Raw genomic sequence first — 20,312 nt, 5'->3', positions numbered from 1 at the left:
TTAGTAATAACATGTACATCATTTAAGAGTTTAGAAGTGTTTTAAGGATGTACTTAGGTGAGGTTAGTTGAAAATTAATAAATTAAGAAGTTAAAATTGATACTATAAGCTGGTAGAGCATCAATTAAGGAATAAAATAAGCTAAAAATATTGATAGGTCATGGACCTCCTTTTCGAGATATTTGAGATTTAAAATATGGCGGGAAAAGGCTGACTCGGACTTTTACCGTATATTTGCATTGGTATTATTAGTTCTCAAAACAAAAGAAAGAAAATTAAGAATCTTCTAAAATTTTGGTAAATGACCTTTCTTGAGCTATTACGTCTTATATGAAAAAATAAATGGGTGTTATGGGGCAAAATATTTTACATTGTATTGTATGGAAAAACGCCAAGGAGTCTGAACATTTGACACAAATTCCAAAACCTCACCTAAGTACATCCTTAAGTTAATGAAATGTATTAAATGCATGCCAATTTGATAAAATTCATTATTCTGCAGAAGTCAATATACGCATGTGCAAACAAAGTTTATTGGATTTAGAGCATGGGTATTTTCACAAAGCGAAAAAAGCACGGCTTATTAGAATTTCAAATAGAAAATATTTACAAGGCAATATACACTACAAATCAGTAAAAGTCTGAAATGGCCTATATCTGGACTTAACTGTACTTATTTTTACTCGACCAATCTGAATTGGTCTGAAATTTACTTGATGATACTCGACTGTAGTCTGAACCATACTTATTAGTCTGAACTTGTATTCAGCTAGCACTTAACCATTTTAAACGTGTCTGAACCATGCTCGACCTAGTCTGAACCATGCTAGACCTAGTCTGAACCATACTCGACCTAGTCTGAATCATGCTCGTTTCTATTGCATTGCATCAATTTAGGAACTGTTTCTAACATCAACTTTTCTCCTTGGCTAGAAATTTGAATTTGATAATACAATTTAGAAATTTGGCTAGAAATTTGAATTTGATAATACAATTTGAAATAAAAAATATATTCAATATAGCATATGGGTAGAATCAGAAAAAATGAAGATTTTAACATATTGGGGCATATTGTTTTCCCCATTATATTTAGGAAAGTAAATTAAATGTCAAACTAACAAGTTCAATACCAGCTAACTTGCAGCCAAATTTCATTTAGATATCTTGTACCAGCCAAAAGTTTTATTAAAAAAACATGTCAAATTTGTCAGGAGTGTGACGCTTTTTGTGTGACAGGATTTTTTTTAAATAATTTACATGTTGAGTAAAAATTATTATGATGAATGCATGTATATGAAGATGGTTTATAATCATTCTTCAATACTAGGTTTTGTAGATTATAGATTGGTGTTATCATTGCACAAATATTATGTAAATAAATATACATTGTGAAAAGGTAGTACCAAAAATTAATATTGGCAAAATTTGATAATTTCTAAATTAAAGTGTTATGGTTGTATTTTTAAGGAGTATTTGTGTGTAAAACTGGTAAGTATTTATTGTATACATGTATCAGCTATCCATAAAAGGCTATACAGACATCCTGAGGTGCATAATTCACATATTGGATTAACTTCTATACAAGCACCCAAAAATGTCAGGAGTGTGACAACTGTCTTTAAACATGTACCAAAGAATACATAGGACTTAAATATGTTCTTCTTCTTTATTTTTCAGTAGTGGCTATTCCAAAGAGAAGAAAAAAATTTATTACAACTGTGATATGTTTATATCATAGATGTGGGAGTGCATTATATATGTCAGGAGTGTGACGCTTTTTTTAAGGCATTTTCTGTCAATTCATAATTTCACAAGGACAAGTTCAACAGGTTTCTTTGTGTTAGAAATGTTAAAACAAAGTTATATTCCTATCATTTACCTCTTAAATGTGTTATTTATCATGATTGTTTTGACACAATAAGTTTTAATTAGTCATTTTTCTATTTTTTGTGCACAGTAATACAAATTTATCAAAGGAAATAAGTGTGTACAACTATAAAATCATATAGGAAAGTGAGGAAATGGATTTTGTACAAAATAGAACAATCATTTTGAATTTAAATGGTATATTTAATGATGTTTCAAGGATTAACCATTCAGATGTAATTCGTCACACTCCTGACATGAATTTAACAATTTAAGAAAAATATGAAAATTAGCTTTATTTTTAGGACAGATAGTTGAAAGACAGCTAGTAATTTAGAAACTTTTGGTAAATCTTCCATTCCTTAAAACATCCACTAGACTTGCTGACATAAGCCAGGCAAAATTATCTGGAAGAAATGATTCAAAGAAAGAGGCTTGGAAAGAGAAAACCCGCAAATATTGGCTGAATATAAAATTAAAAAATTATCAGAGGAAGTTGGACAATCTTAAACAAAATAAAAAACTACAAAACCATGCTAACAAAAAAAGGCTTAAAGAAAGAAGAACTTTGAATTCCAAATTTGATAAACAATATAAAGAAAAACAAAGGCAGTAGCAGAAAAACAGTAGAAAAAAAGGAAGAAAGATAAAAAAAGAAGTTGGGTTGAATAAGGACTTAGAATCGAACAAAAACAGCTCAAAAATTCAAATGAGAACAGATCTGTAACTGTGTCAGATTCCAGATCTACAGTGAGAAAACCTGCACAACAAACAAGAAAACAACTGCCACAAAACCCAAATGCTTGGACGAGTTCTTTGAAACACATCATAAAAAATGCTACACCCAGAAGGGCCTTCTAGAAGGGATCATTTATAAGCATTTTTGTTTTGTGGCAATTGTTTTCTTGTTTGTTGTGCAGGTTTTCTCACTGTAGATCTGGAATCTGACACAGTCACAGATCTGTTCTCATTTTAATTTTTGAGCTGTTTTTGTTCGATTCCAAGTTCTTATTCAACCCAACTTCTTTTTTATCTTTCTTCCTTTTTTTCTACTGTTTCTCTGCCACTGCCTTTGTTTTTCTTTATATTGTTTATAAAATTTGGAATTTGAAGTTCTTCTTTCTTTAAGCTTTTTTTTGTTAGCTTGGTTTTATAGGTTTTTATTTTAAGATGGTCCAACTTCCGCTGATCGATTTTTAATTTCAGATTCAGCCAGTATTTGCGAGTTCTCTCATTCGAAGTCTCTTTCTTTGAATCATTTCTTCTAGAAAATTAAGGAATGGAAGGTTTACCAAAAGTTTCTTCATTTTACTAGCTGTCTTTCAATTATCTGTCCTAAAAATAAAGCTAATTTTCATATTTTTCTTAAATTGTTAAATTCATGTCAGGAGTGTGACGAATTACATCTGAATGGTTAATCCTTGAATCATCTTTAAATATACCATTTTAAATCAAAATAATTGTTCTATTTTGTACAAAATTCATTTCCTCACTTTCCTATATGATATTATAGTTGTACACACTTATTTCCTTTGATAAATTTGCATTACTCAGTGCACAAAAAATAGAAAAATGACTAATTAAAACTGATTGTGCCAAAACAATCATGATAAATAACACATTTAAGAGGTAAATGATATGAATATTACTTGGTTTTAACATTTCTTACACAAAAAAACTTGTGGAACTTGTTCTTGTGAAATTATGAATTGACAGAAAATGCCTTAAAAAAGCGTCACACTCCTGACATATATAATGCACTCCCACATCTATGATATAAACATATCACAGTGGTAATGATTTTTTTTCTTCTCTTTGGAATAGCCACTTCTGAAAAATAAAAAAAATAAAACATTTAAGTCCTTTGTATTCTTTGGTAGATGTTTAAAGACAGTTGTCACACTCCTGACATTTTGGGGTGCCTCTCTTTGTGTTTTTTTTAAATGGTCCTAAAAAGAAAGTCCTGTTCTATGGGTAAAGATATCAGAAATTGAAATCAATGATATAGCAATGTGTTTAGTGATTTTTTGTGAAAGTTTAAAGCATTTTTCAATCTTTATAAAATATGTCAGGAGTGTGACAAAATACTGAAAATAGAAGGCTTTTTCTACATACAATTACATTAAAACGGTACAATGAAATGACATTTTGTTTTTTGCAAATGATCACAAAATCTCAGGGCTTTCAAAGTTTACTATTGTAACTGAAATATATTAAGATTCTTTTTATTGGCAAAAACTTCAATCACTAGTTACTATTATTTTTTTCAAATTAAGCTATTCAATTTGATTGTTATTATATGATTTAGCAGAAAAGATGGAAATTTTGGTTTTAAAATTTTCCTTTTTATATTGACTTTCATTTGGAAAAGGTCTGAGCAATGTTTTCTTGACTGTTTTATTACCAAACTTGTTTTTAAGTAGTATGGTTTCTGTTAAATATTTTTGAGATGTATGCTATTAAAATTTAAGATTATTCAATGTGTCTGTTTCGTTCGGCCTGAAACTTTGGAATTATAAAATTTAAAGTATTTGTAATAGGGCAAGACAAAAAGAAATACAAAATATTAAGTTTGAAATTGGACCCCCCATGTCACACTTTTTGCTTCATTTTTTCTGATTCCACCCATTTTCATAATAAACATATATAACCTCAACAACATATTCATCAACAATTACCTATATATTTATATCACCTTTAAAATAAAATAAAAAGCACGCTAATCAAATCATCTCAAAGCTGAATTGTTACTACTATTTTCAATGTTATTCAATTTTTTTTGAATGTTTCAGATATATTTTATGGTTACTGGACAATTTCATCATTTAAACTTAAGCTTAGTATATAGATTTATGGTGCCAGTTGAGTTAAGTTGATAATACAGTGAACCTTTTTTAATGATATATACATACAATTATAGTATATATAAAGCAACTTGATAATCTTTTTAAAATAACACATTTATTTTGTAAAACCAAGAATTTAATATAGTCATGATAGAACTTCAATCCTTCTATTCTTGGTAACCCTTTAAATAGGGAAATGTATTCCAAAGTTATTGTAAAAATTCTTTCTTTCAATTAAATTTAAATGTATTTTGTCAAATTAAAAGACATGGCATACAAGAAAAACTTATATTAGATTTGCATGTAATTTGTACCATAAAGTATAAATGTGTTTTACAGGTAACAATTAAGCCCTATTTTTCTTAAACTCGTGTATTACTTATCTAGTGAATTCAAAAGGCCTTGCGATTTAAGTTTAACAGGATGTTTCATTTTTTGGTTTCGTTCCCGACGGTATCACTAGCCCAGTAGTCAACATTTTGGTGTTGACATGAATATCAATAATGTGGTCATTTTTATAAATTTCCTGTTTACAAAACTTTAAGTTTTTCGAAAAACTAAGGATATTCTTATTCCAAGCATAGATTACCTTAGCCAAATTTTAATAACAAAAAATCCGTATTTTCATGCCAGTACCGAAGTACTGGCTACTGGGTTGGTGATACCCTCGGGGACTAATATTCCACCAGCAGAGGCATCGACCCAGTGGTACAGTGGAGATCACTTCTAACCTCTCATTAAATCTGTCAGGAGAACTGTTCTAGAACAGTACGTAGAACTGTCAGCCTGACACCTTTTAGTCAGTTCTAGGTTAGAACTGTTCTAGCTAGAACTGATTTGGTCAGTTCTACCTAGATCTGATTTGGACAGTTCTACCTAGAACTGATCCTGACACTTCTACCCTAGAACAGTTTTAGACAGTTCTAGCTAGATTTATTTGTTTTTCTTTCATTTTTTGTATATAAATTAGGCCGTTAGTAGTTAGGGGGGGGGCATTATTATTTGAATTGTTTTACATTAGTTATTCCGGGAGTCAGGATGGCTCGGTATCACATAACAAAATTATCTGACCTCATTAACAAATATAATATCAGTTTACGAGTAGTTTTCATACCTCGGACGACCTGTATCAAAAATCTTTTGACCGCATCAATCTGAACTGCCATTATTTGCTTTTTCTTTCTGCAAATCTATATAGCTGCACAGTACTTCAGTTTTAATTTTATTAGGTCTAGCATCTAAGGGGCCCTTACTGCAGTAACGTCATTTAGAACTGTTCTACAGTCCTGACTGATTTAGTCAGTTCTGCTGACAGTTCTAAGGTTAGAACTGATTTGGACAGTTCTACCTAGAACTGATTTAGACAGTTCTACCCTAGAACTGATCTTGAACGTTCTACCTAAAACTGATTTAGTCAGTTCTACCTAGAACTGATTCTGACAGTTCTACTTAGAACAGTTCTAGGGTAGAACTGTTCTAGGTAGAACTGTTCTAGGACAGGTTAGATCAGTACTATGACAGATATTCTGACAGTTCTAATGAGATGTTAGAAGTGATCTCCACTGTAGTAATAGAAATAACGGTTCCAATTTGCTTGCACCAGATGCGCATTTCAACGATACATGTCTCTTCAATGATGCTCGTGACCAAAATATTTGAAATCCAAAGCTTATATAAAAGCTGAAGAGCTATAATCCAAAAGGTCCAAAAAGTATAGCAAAATCCGTGAAAGGAATCAGAGCTTTGCATGAGGGAGATACATTTTTTAATTTATAATAATTTCTATCATTTTGTAGCAGCAAATTTTAATAAAAAAAAATCCGTATTTTCATGCCAGTACCGAAGTACTGGTTACAGGGTTGGTGATACCCTCGGGGACTAAAAGTCACCAGCTGAGGCATCGACCCAGTGGTAGTAATAAAATTAACGGTACCAATTTTCTTGCACTAGATGCGCATTTCGATAATACATGTCTCTTCAGTGATGATCTAGGCCAAAATATTTGAAATCCAAAGATTATATAAAAGATGAAGACCTATAATCCAAAAGGTCCAAAAAGTATAGCCAAATCCGTGAAAGGAATCAGAGCTTTGCATGAGGGAGATACATTCCTTAATTTATAAGGTTGGTGTCGTAGAAGTTTTGTTCTGAACTGTCTAGCATGTAATTCCTGGTTTAGAATTTCATCAATCCACGAAAATTGGAACCACAAAAATAACTAATTCTACATTTTTGTTTCATACATATGTATGAGCTCCTCATGTTATTAACAAGGTTGGTGTAGTAGAAGTTTTGTTCTGTATTGTCTAACATATAGTTCCTTATTTAGGATTGTCCTTTTGCATCAAACAGATTACAGGGGATAAGCGCTTGCCTATATTTTATTTTTATTTTATCTACATGTCAATATCTAAAATAGTTTTCCAAATATAGCAAGGTCAGACCTTTTCTAATAATAAAGAATTATCATCAATCTTATTAATTTTGTATATCAAAGAGAGTACAAGGGTTAAGCTCTTGTCCATATTTTATTTCTATTTTATCAAAATTCTCTATGTATATGTTGAAGATACCAAGGGAAAGATTCACGTATATTTTGTTTAAGAAATAATTGATGCAAGCTATATTGTGGTTTATGCATTACATTCGTGATGATTTTGTCCGAGCGACAGTGAGGGCTAAAATAACACGAATATAATGCCTACCCATGTTAAAACTACAATAAAGTATAGCTTGCATCAATTATTTCGATTCAGATTAGGACAATTAAGGTAATTTCTAAGTCCATTGTGTATAAGTGTAAAGCGTTAGTGTGGACTCTTCCATGAACCTCACTTTTTTGTTTGTAAACAAGCAAACGACTGGCAATGTGATTTTTCCGAGGCGGAGGGAGGAGTTTTGAGCAACCAACATGAACGGTTGTCGTATCTAGGTCAAATATGTCAATTTCGAATTGCAACACATGACAACCATAATAAATGAATTAGTAACAACATGTACATCATTTAAGAGTTTGGAAGTGTTTTAAGGATGTACTTAGGTGAGGTTAGTTGAAAATTAATAAATTAAGAAGTTAAAATTGATACTATAAGCTGGTAGAGCATCAATTAAGGAATAAAATAAGCTAAAAATATTGATAGGTCATGGACCTCCTTTTCGAGATATTTGAGATTTAAAATATGGCGGGAAAAGGCTGACTCGGACTTTTACCGTATATTTGCATTGGTATTATTAGTTCTCAAAACAAAAGAAAGAAAATTAAGAATCTTCTAAAATTTTGGTAAATGACCTTTCTTGAGCTATTACGTCTTATATGAACAAATAAATGGGTGTTATGGGGCAAAATATTTTACATTGTATTGTATGGAAAAACACCAAGGAGTCCGAACATTTGACACAAATTCCAAAACCTCACCTAAGTACATCCTTAAGTTAATGAAATGTATTAAATGCATGCCAATTTGATAAAATTCATTATTCTGCAGAAGTCAATATACGCATGTGCAAACAAAGTTTATTGGATTTAGAGCATGGGTATTTTCACAAAGCGAAAAAAGCACGGCTTATTAGAATTTCAAATAGAAAATATTTACAAGGCAATATACACTACAAATCAGTAAAAGTCTGAAATGGCCTATATCTGTACTTAACTGTACTTATTTTTACTCGACCAATCTGAATTGGTCTGAAATTTACTTGATGATACTCGACTGTAGTCTGAACCATACTTATTAGTCTGAACTTGTATTCAGCTAGCACTTAACCATTTTAAACGTGTCTGAACCATGCTCGACCTAGTCTGAACCATGCTAGACCTAGTCTGAACCATACTCGACCTAGTCTGAATCATGCTCGTTTCTATTGCATTGCATCAATTTAGGAACTGTTTCTAACATCAACTTTTCTCCTTGGCTAGAAATTTGAATTTGATAATACAATTTAGAAATTTGGCTAGAAATTTGAATTTGATAATACAATTTAGAAATTTGGCTAGAAATTTGAATTTGATAATACAATTTAGAAATTTGGCTAGAAATTTGAATTTGATAATACAATTTGAAATAAAAAATATATTCAATATAGCAATTTCATAATAAACATATATAACCTCAACAACATATTCATCAACAATTACCTATATATTTATATCACCTTTAAAATAAAATAAAAAGCACGCTAATCAAATCATCTCAAAGCTGAATTGTTACTACTATTTTCAATGTTATTCAATTTTTTTTGAATGTTTCAGATATATTTTATGGTTACTGGACAATTTCATCATTTAAACTTAAGCTTAGTATATAGATTTATGGTGCCAGTTGAGTTAAGTTGATAATACAGTGAACCTTTTTTAATGATATATACATACAATAGTATATATAAAGCAACTTGATAATCTTTTTAAAATAACACATTTATTTTGTAAAACCAAGAATTTAATATAGTCATGATAGAACTTCAATCCGTCTATTCTTGGTAACCCTTTAAATAGGGAAATGTATTCCAAAGTTATTGTAAAAATTCTTTCTTTCAATTAAATTTAAATGTATTTTGTCAAATTAAAAGACATGGCATACAAGAAAAACTTATATTAGATTTACATGTAATTTGTACCATAAAGTATAAATGTGTTTTACAGGTAACAATTAAGCCCTATTTTTCTTAAACTCGTGTATTACTTATCTAGTGAATTCAAAAGGCCTTGCGATTTAAGTTTAACAGGATGTTTCATTTTTTGGTTTCGTTCCCGACGGTATCACTAGCCCAGTAGTCAACATTTTGGTGTTGACATGAATATCAATAATGTGGTCATTTTTATAAATTTCCTGTTTACAAAACTTTAAATTTTTCGAAAAACTAAGGATATTCTTATTCCAAGCATATGTAATGATTTTATAGGGATACGTGTATGCAGTATATTACCTATAATATCACAATCCTAGGCTTGAGTCAATGATTATCTTTTAGGCCGCTCATCAAATGGGGACGTCCGATCAGGATAACAACTATATTATGACTGCCAAATATACCATGGGGAATCCCGGAATTCCTTAATATGACGTGGTAGTTGTCCGAATGTACATTGGTAATAGTAAGACCAGTTATATGTAGTTCCGAGTATACCATATTCATAACATTCCTCCCTCTTTCATAGAAATGGACCTCTTCTAGAATAAAGTCATGGCACCTTCTTTTATATCTCAACACTAAATTGTATAAACTGTTTGATGTTTAAATGCGAGAAAATACATCCTTAATTTGAAATCCTTGGAATACACTAGTCCGTAAAGTTGTAGTTGATACACATATGGTTGATACATGTAGATAGATTCTCAATTGTTATACAGTATAAAGCATTTAAGTTATGAAAAACAGCTATCCTTTTCCTTCTGTACACAAATATATAAAACAATCTCTATATACGATTAAGACGATAATGAGATATATTGTATCGTCAAGGTTTATTTTAAAACGTCCTATACAATAATATTGATAACATAGCTCTAGTCAATGCTAGTTTCAACACGACATCTTGTGATTGCTGAACAAGTTCGTCTATTCAGAGGATAGCACATTTGGAAGTAGAATTATCTAAAGAATACAAAAACGCCAATGCTAACTATGAAATGAATATCCTTTCCACTTCCTCCCTCTTCCATAAACACAATGATTCTATTCTAAAAGCATTAGTTGCGTACGCTCATATGAATGGAACTGCAATTAATTTGAGGTAAAATAGTTCACTTCGTCGTTGTAAAGACCCTACCAGTAGAAATCTTGGAAGAAAGGATATTTCTGGTATTAGAAAGAACCATATAAATGTTTAATATGAATAAAATGATGCCGACATAAACCAAAGTAAAGCTGAAATTATTGTAGTTTTATGCAGAAACATCAGTTTAAAATGAATAAATGGATGGATTGTCTTTTGTTCATTGATGTCCAGTGGCGAATATCTAAAGACATGAATTTCATACAATTATATATGCATTTCGAATATAAAAATTAAAAAACTAAACCACTAGTTTTCTAAACCAACACTTGTACATAATTATATACATGGCAGTAACTATAGCATTCAATATAAATGTAATTCTGATATAAATAATACAGTAACTATATACATTTGATTTCAATCAAATTAAAAACATAAAAGCACAACTCAAGAAACTAGTTTTTGTATGGCAACAATATCTTCATCTTCGATTGCAGAAATATCAAATGACGTGTCCGTCACCAAACGTTCAGTCTGACCATCCTTTCTGTCACGGTTAAGGTTCCAATCCGATACCACAAATGTTTTACTATGGAATCTTTTAGCCTTAGGTCTCTTCCATCTAAGTTTCCCGTCTTTACCCCAACTCCTCGTCTTTGGTAACACTCTCATTGCTACGAGTTCTTCTTTTCTTTGTATTGTTCTCATCATATTATACTTTTATTTGGACCACTTTCTTTTTTCTCGGTGATCAACTTGTTGTGCTTTATCAGTTTTCTCTGCTGTTCTATTTTTAATTTCTTGTATTTGGATGTTTCAGTCTTTACACAAACTTTCTTTTCTGTATCTTTCAAACTATCACCGACTAGATTTTTGTTCTCGTATGTTCTTGTACATCTCTTTGCTTCCTGATTTTGTTCTGTATGTGTTTTTCCTGTTAATATTGTTACTTCAAGGGAACCAGGATAATTATGTTCATCTTCTGCTTTGACAGTATTGCAATGGTTGATGGCTGTCTGTGTTAACTGCATGCTCCATTTCTGTTCTTGATCAAAGTGTATTTGAGTGTGTTTATCATCTGTTGTTTGAGTACTTTGATCTTTCACCTCCTTTCTTTTTGTAAAACTGTGTTCTTTTCCTGAAGATCGTTCATCAGTTTGTGTCCATTGTTCTGTCTTCAAAATTTGTCTTTTGTCGCAGTTACTCCAAGTATCTTGAAGACTTTTCCCCTCCTTATTACTATCTTGTTCTCTATCTTCTTCTTCATTATGATTATGGGTCTTCGTATTGCCATGTGATGTCATCCAGTAACGATATTGTTTGTCCTTAAGTTCAAGCGTCAACAGATTATCTTGGCAGTATACAGAATTTGGAGTAAGGCGATCAATGATGTTGCTAAGCAATTCCAGTTCTGACCGACTTAACTGTTTTTGGTATGAATTTCTGTTGATTAACTGTTTTAGGTCTTTATTTTCTCCTTTCTCGTGTTTGGTTTGAGTTTGCCTGACCTGGTCGTATGTTAGTATAACCTGTGAATCTGCATTGACATTCATGTTTTCTTCTAAATTATATTCCTGTCTGCTTGTTGACCTCTTTTTATCTAAATTATTGTTTTCTTTTACCATTGATTGAACAAGTAGATGGAGTTTGTGTCGAGTTATTAACCTTGATGTTTCTTTTGTTTTATCTGCATTGACTTTTCTTGGATTTATTTTCCTATCACAATCACGTTTGTGTTCGTTGAAACAGTGGGAATTGGTAGGTATTTTCTGTCCTTTTTCATCGGCTTCACATATTGTATCTGGTTTGTAGTTGGGACTTGGACTTTCCTCTCTTTGTTTTATATCATCAGCTTCACCTAACCAATCTGATTCGTATTCAGGACTGGGACTTTCCATTGTGTAAACTGCATCTTCCTTCACAACTTTGGAATGGCATGGTGTTGTACAGTGTTCTATTACAGAGTTTGATACTTTCTCGATTGTCTCTCCTTTATGAGCCGTCTGCTCCGTTCTTTGTCCTATCATAACGGGACTGTGGTCTGCCGTCTCTTTTGTCTTAAAGTTGGTATCAACTCCTTTCTTTTTCATTGCCTCATTCCATTCCACTTCACTCGAATGTTTAGATGGGGTATACCATTCTGATTCATCGTTGATGCATGTTCTAGTTGTTTCTCCGGAATCAACATTTTCGTCTGTTTCTTTGCTTCTCACAATTTGATCATGGTCTCCGGTCTTTTCAATCTTGAAATTAATATCATCTATTGTTTTTTTCGTTTTAGGTTTCCATAAACTTTTCAGCTTTAAATATCCCTCAGTTGTAACTTTACTTAATGTACAGAGATAGCGTTTTGCTTCGTATACTGAACCTTCGGCAACAGCTTTTACCAGTTCTTTCCCTTCTTCATCACAACAAGCATTAGTGAGGTATTTTATAATCAGATGTTCTTTCACATTTTCTGATTCATTTTGAAATGCCCCTTCTACCAATTCTTCGATCCTGTCTGTAAATTCGTCCAATAACTCATCTGGATATGGGCAGACATTCTCTAGACTTTCCCTAATGAGTAAGGGGTAGCCAACTGAGTCGAATCGATCGTTGAAGAGTTTGCATATGGTTTCGTAGTCTGCTTGTACTGGATATGACCTGTTTTCATAGAATTTCAGTGCTTTCCCAGTAATTCTCGATACCAAGGTTTGTAATTTTTGTTCACTATTCCACCCTTTCACAAAAGCTGTAGACTCTATATCGGCTTTCAGCAGGAACCATCCGAGCGGCACTGTTCCGTCAAAATTACTTGAGTTACTCATATTTTGAGTTGAGTTGTGATTTACTAACTAAGATTACAATAAAAGCTTTAAAAAACAAAAATTACAAGGAATTACACACAAAATATATATACAATACAAATTGTGTAACACTACAATATACAAAAACACTACACCCCACAAACAAGATTTAAAAACAAAATCACAAACACCTGAACATACAATCACAATTTTAGAAAAAATTGGTATTTTGATTTTATTCTGATTTGCAAATGAAAACACAAGTGTATATAAAAAAAATAATCTGAAAACACCTATGACATCAGAGGATCTGATGCGCAAAGCTGATTCAGAAATTTACTAATTTTAATAACCCTGATTATATCATCATATAAGTCAAGGGACCGAAATATTCAAAATTTCCACATATGCATAAATGTAAATAAACATATAATTTGCACAAGAAAATATGTTAATATTTCTCTTTCTTATTAATATCAAATATACATATTCAAAAACTCAGAAAAAAAAACTATTTAAACACAGGCATGAAATTGTAAACAATGACGTATGTATACACAATTCACACCAAATAGTAGTACAGTACAAGTTTTATCATCAACACATTCTTGAGTGAACACTTTTCAGACGGTAAAACCGACAAGACAATTAAACAAAATGAAAAAAAAAATATTTGATAACAACTATGACATTAGAAGATCTGACGCACACAGTTGTATCAATAATTTATGAAAAACAAAAGAAAAACATATAAATGATATCTGACATCAGAAGATCTGACGCTCAACGGAATATCAATGAATAAAAAAAGAAATGTGTTGATTTGTATTAATATAAATAAACAAATCCTGAAATAAACCAAATAGAAACTCAATAATATCCACTAGTAGTTTGTTTTATAAGGTTATTTTGTCTTATTCTCTAGGTGTATGCAAATCTGTGTATTTTATAACTGTGTTACAAAAAGGGGGATGGGAATCATCACACGGAAAGTCTGATAATCACAATATAAATATGAAACGAATATATCACTCACGCAAATATCAATAGTACTGATAAATCAGCGCGCCATGAAATAATACAATGAATCGCGGGAGAGAAGAAACAAAGATTTTCCTCTCGCGAAAAAAAAATGAAATTTGGCGGGAATAAATGTCACCGATAAACCGCAGTGGAAATCAGTGGAATTGTGCCGACTTCTGACACCACTGTAATGATTTTATAGGGATACGTGTATGCAGTATATTACCTATAATATCACAATCCTAGGCTTGAGTCAATGATTATCTTTTAGGCCGCTCATCAAATGGGGACGTCCGATCAGGATAACAACTATATTATGACTGCCAAATATACCATGGGGAATCCCGGAATTCCTTAATATGACGTGGTAGTTGTCCGAATGTACATTGGTAATAGTAAGACCAGTTATATGTAGTTCCGAGTATACCATATTCATAACATTTAGATTACCTTAGCCAAATTTTAATAACAAAAAATCCATGCCAGTACCGAAGTACTGGCTACTGGGTTGGTGATACCCTCGGGGACTAATATTCCACCAGCAGAGGCATCGACCCAGTGGTACAGTGGAGATCACTTCTAACCTCTCATTAAATCTGTCAGGAGAACTGTTCTAGAACAGTACGTAGAACTGTCAGCCTGACACCTTTTAGTCAGTTCTAGGTTAGAACTGTTCTAGCTAGAACTGATTTGGTCAGTTCTACCTAGATCTGATTTGGACAGTTCTACCTAGAACTGATCCTGACACTTCTACCCTAGAACAGTTTTAGACAGTTCTAGCTAGATTTATTTGTTTTTCTTTCATTTTTTGTATATAAATTAGGCCGTTAGTAGTTAGGGGGGGGCATTATTATTTGAATTGTTTTACATTAGTTATTCCGGGAGTCAGGATGGCTCGGTATCACATAACAAAATTATCTGACCTCATTAACCAATATAATATCAGTTTACGAGTAGTTTTCATACCTCGGACGACCTGTATCAAAAATCTTTTGACCGCATCAATCTGAACTGCCATTATTTGCTTTTTCTTTCTGCAAATCTATATAGCTGCACAGTACTTCAGTTTTAATTTTATTAGGTCTAGCATCTAAGGGGCCCTTACTGCAGTAACGTCATTTAGAACTGTTCTACAGTCCTGACTGATTTAGTCAGTTCTGCTGACAGTTCTACGGTTAGAACTGATTTGGACAGTTCTACCTAGAACTGATTTAGACAGTTCTACCCTAGAACTGATCTTGAACGTTCTACCTAGAACTGATTTAGTCAGTTCTACCTAGAACTGATTCTGACAGTTCTACTTAGAACAGTTCTAGGGTAGAACTGTTCTAGGTAGAACTGTTCTAGGACAGGTTAGAGCAGTTCTATGACAGATATTCTGACAGTTCTAATGAGATGTTAGAAGTGATCTCCACTGTAGTAATAGAAATAACGGTTCCAATTTGCTTGCACCAGATGCGCATTTCAACGATACATGTCTCTTCAGTGATGCTCGTGACCAAAATATTTGAAATCCAAAGCTTATATAAAAGATGAAGAGCTATAATCCAAAAGGTCCAAAAAGTATAGCCAAATCCGTGAAAGGAATCAGAGCTTTGCATGAGGGAGATACATTCCTTAATTTATAATAGTTTCTATCATTTTGTAACAGCAAATTTTAATTAAAAAAAATCCGTATTTTTTTGCCAGTACCGAAGTACTGGCTACCGGGTTGGTGAAAATCTCGGGTACTAATAGTCCACCAGCAGAGGCATCGACCCAGTGGTAGTAATAAAGTTAACGTTACCAATTTTCTTGCACCAGATGCGCATTTCGTCAATACATGTCTCTTCAGTGATGATCGTGGCCAAAATATTTGAAATCCAAAGCTTATATAAAAGATGAAGACCTATAATCCAACATGTGCAAAAAGTATAGCCAAATTCGTGAAAGGAATCAGAGCTTTGCATGAGGGAGATACATTCCTTAATTTATAATAATTTCTATCATTTTGTAACAGCAAATTTTAATAAATAAAAATCCGTATTTTCATGCCAGTACCGAAGTACTGGCTACTGGGTTGGTGATACCCTCGGGGACCAATAGTCCATCAGCAGAGGCATCGAACCAGTGGTAGTAATAAAATTAACGGTACCAATTTTTTTGCACCAGATGCGCATTTCGACAATACATGTCTCTTCAGTGATGCTCGTGGCCAAATTATTTGAAATCCAAAGCTTATATAAAAGATGAAGAGCTATAATCCAAAAGGTCCAAAAAGTATAGCCAAATCGTGAAAGGAATCAGAGCTTTGAATGAGGGAGATACATTCCTTAATTTATAATAATTTCTATCATTTTGTAGCAGAAAATTTAAAAACAGAAAGTCCGTATTTTCATGCCAGTACCGAAGTACTGGCTACTGGGTTGGTGATACCCTCGGAGACTAATAGTCCACCAGCAGAGGCATCGACGCACTGGTAGTAATAAAATTAACGGTACCAATTTTCTTGCACCAGATGCGCATTTCGTCAATACATGTCTCTTCAGTGATGCTCTTGGCCAAATTATTTGAAATCCAAAGCTTATATAAAAGATGAAGAGCTATAATCCAAAAGGTCCAAAAAGGATAGCCAAATCCGTGAAAGGAATCAGAGCTTTGCATGAGGGAGATACATTCCTTAATTTATAATAACTTCTATTATTTTGTAACAGCAAATTTTAATAACAAAAAATCCGTATTTTCATGCCAGTTCCGAAGTACTGGCTACTGGGTTGGTGATACCCTCGGAGACCAATAGTCCACCAGCAGCAGAGGCATCGACCCAGTGGTAGTAATAAAATTAACGGTATCAATTTTCTTGCACCAGATGCGCATTTCGACAATACATGTCTCTTCAGTGATGCTCGTGGCTAAAATATTTGAAATCCAAAGCTGATATAACAGATGAAGAGCTATTATCCAAAAGGTCCAAAAAGTATAGCCAAATCCGTGAAAAGAATCAGAGCTTTGCATGAGGGAGATGTGTCACGACAAAAAATCTTACGATCTGTTGTGACCGGGTCTTAAACGACCGACGGTATGTTTTTCAAACATTCATTCCCGCCGAATTGTATTCTTCTAAATAAAACGTGTTGCACGACGAACGTACCATTGTCGTACGACAGACAACCAATGGTGTGCGAGCATCGTATGAAATTTGGTATTCGTGAAACAATCGTGCGACTGTAACACGAATGTCTTGCAACAGTCGTGCGACAGTTGTATGACAATCGTACGATTATTTTATTAAAATGAATTATTTTGGTACCTAGGACAATGTGTTCATCGCACGACAGTCGCACGACTATGGTACGACACTCTCACGACAGCCATAAGACAGTGATACGACAAATCAAAGAGCTGATTACTCTGAGGTGGAAGAAGGTGAAAAAAAAATTACTTGAATTACCATAAAGCAGCCCCAGTAACCCAGCCTGCATTGTTCTATTATCGTTATGACGTATTTTTTTTCTTCAAACAAGAATGTGTCATAAATACATGGATTTCCCATCCGTCCAATCATTTTTTTTATGTTCAGTTGACCGTGAAAATTAGGTAAAATCTTTAATTTGGCAGTAAAATTAAAAAGATCATATCAATAAGGAACACGTGTGTATTGAGTTTAAAGTTGATTGAACTTCAACTTCATCAAAAACTACCTCGACCGTAAACTTTAACCTGAAGCAGGACGGACAGACAGACCGTACTACGGGGCGCCGAATGGGACTCTTGTGGTTTTGTACAAAATTCAATTCTGTCATAACAAAATCATTTTTGTCTTACAAAACTATGTGCTACAGACTTGTTTTGTGAGAACTTCAATTTTGTGATGACAAAATTCATTTGTGTAGACAAAATTCATTTTTGTCATGACAAAATTCATATTTGTCATGACAAAAGTCAATTTTGTCTAAAAGGTTTGAAAAAAAAATGACTTTTGTTCCTTGATATGGAAATTAAATCACAAAAGTCAATTGTGTGAGGTAAGATTCAATTTTGTGAAACAAAATTGACTTTTGTGAGACAAAATTAACTTTTGTGAGACAAAATTCAATTTTGTGAGACAAAATTCAATTTTGTCAATTATGTTGAGACAAAAGTCAATTTTGTCAATTTTGTTGAGACAAAATTCATTTTTGTCAATTTTGTGTAACAAAAGTCGATTTTGTATGCAAATTAGTTCACAGAAACCAAACTAAACTAATTTGAATACAAAATTGACTTTTGTCGCCCAATTTTCAAATTAGGTAACAAAATTCAAGTCTGTGTAACAAAAATGAATTTTGTCATGACAAAAGTGACTTTTGTCCGCTGATAGATAATTTTGTATGACAAAATTTTAAATTTGTAGTATGATACAAATTTTGTTAAACTGAACTTATTTTTGTTGAACAAAAGTCACTTTTGTCCGTACAAAATTGAATTTTGAGTACAAAACCACAAGAGTCCCATTCGGCGCCCCGTACATACAACATAATGCCCATAAATGGGGCATAAAAGTAGTAAGACTTGTTACATACCTGCCAACTTTTGAAAGTTCCCATGGGGGTTATTAGTGCGCGACAACAATTTTAAAGGTTACAATTTTTAGTGAAGTATTTTGCGCGATCTGGATTGTCTAGAAAAAGTGTCATATTTGTATAATGATCTTACATGCCATTTTTTTGGGGTCCCAACCTGTTTGTTGGTCTTTGTGAAAAAAAGAATAGTACATTGTGCTTTAAATGATTTAATTGAATACAAAAAAAAACCATATGTTACAACAAGTATTATGTAAATAAATTAGTGAAAAAACTAGTATTTATTAACTTTATGGTAGTACTGCATCATCGAATTTTGTCAATAAGACATGCTTTTATCCTTAAGCTGTGTATATAAGAACCTGCTTGCAGAAAAAAATTCACCTGCCATGTTCACGATTGTACAACTAGATGAAAACAACACAAGTTCAAAATCTAGCATGTTAGAATAATCTTCAGAGAAAACGTTTTTGATTGGTTTATTAATTTGATCGTGAGAAACATTGAATTTGATTTGCTGAACACGATTGTCTTACCTTGGGGAAAAAAACAAAGAACAATCATATTTTTGTGATGATTTTCACAAAATCGTGTTATAGAGTTTTTTTTAACGATACCCTTAATATTAATATTTAAAAAAAAAATGCAAGGACGTATTATAAAACTTATCTAATAATTTACATAAATAAAAGGGTATACATGTATATTTGCGATAGTGATTGTTTTTCAATACTAATTTACAAATTAAATGATTCAGATGCGTAATCATGTGTAAAAATCGGTGTCAAGAATCGGAAGTTGTTATGAAATTGTAATACACAGAAACGGATGCGGCATACAGATATGGTAACGATTCAACTTGAAGGTGTCATACCACCAATTACTCCCTCAAATTTAGAACGTATGTGAAAGTAGGCCTACTCGGACAAAAAAAAGTGCATTTGATGTCATTGTTCACCTAAAATAACCAACAAATTTGCAGAAATGAAAGTTTTGTTGAAAGAGAAATATATTAAGACCATTTTGAGCCAAAATTTACCTGTCTATGAGTTTGCATTAAAAATTGAGGATTAATGCGCTCCATAGTATACTAATTTAAGATTTCCAGAAAACCAGGGGTTATTTTTAGTGGTACCTCCTTTCGGAAGCTCTCTGCTTTCTTATATGATTTTGAATGTATGTTGAAAATTGGCATGCAGAAAGGTGACACCTGTACAATTCAGGATATACCTAGTTTCTATGAAGTTAAACTTAAGGTAAAATATTTAGAAAGCTGTGAAAATTGCAAAATTTGGTTGAACAGATAGGGACTTTTAATTGGTGGTATGACACCTCAATGGTTTTACAGCCGGCACCATAGGCCTTTAGAAGACTTAAAGTCTTCTTCCACCAAAAATCTTAGAGCAAAAAAGATGCATGTCAAATTTTCGTCCCACGACTCCACGACAGTGCCACGATGAATTGGTTTAAGCTTTAACCGTATTTGTTAATGATGCAAATTCGTCTTTCATCTCTTTAAACTGACTGTATG

General features: G+C 32.6%; 1 protein-coding gene across 1 annotated transcript; it reads right to left on the bottom strand.

Annotated features, from left to right (window-relative positions):
• Positions 1 to 11,135: 11,135 nt before the first annotated feature.
• LOC139490122 (uncharacterized) lies at positions 11,136 to 13,238 on the bottom strand. The gene has a single exon (XM_071276972.1). It carries the CDS (start codon positions 13,236 to 13,238, stop codon positions 11,136 to 11,138), a length of 2,103 nt encoding a protein of 700 aa, XP_071133073.1.
• Between the last annotated feature and the right edge of the window lie 7,074 nt (positions 13,239 to 20,312).

Source organism: Mytilus edulis, chromosome 9, assembly GCF_963676685.1.
Source record: "Mytilus edulis chromosome 9, xbMytEdul2.2, whole genome shotgun sequence".
NCBI classification, from domain to species: domain Eukaryota; kingdom Metazoa; phylum Mollusca; class Bivalvia; order Mytilida; family Mytilidae; genus Mytilus; species Mytilus edulis.
This window is presented reverse-complemented; position numbering and strand designations above follow the sequence as displayed.

What these genes read in the sequence shown, in the direction of transcription:
- LOC139490122 (XM_071276972.1), bottom strand. Translation starts at nt 13,238, where the DNA reads ATGAGTAACTCAAGTAATTTTGACGGAACAGTGCCGCTCGGATGGTTC.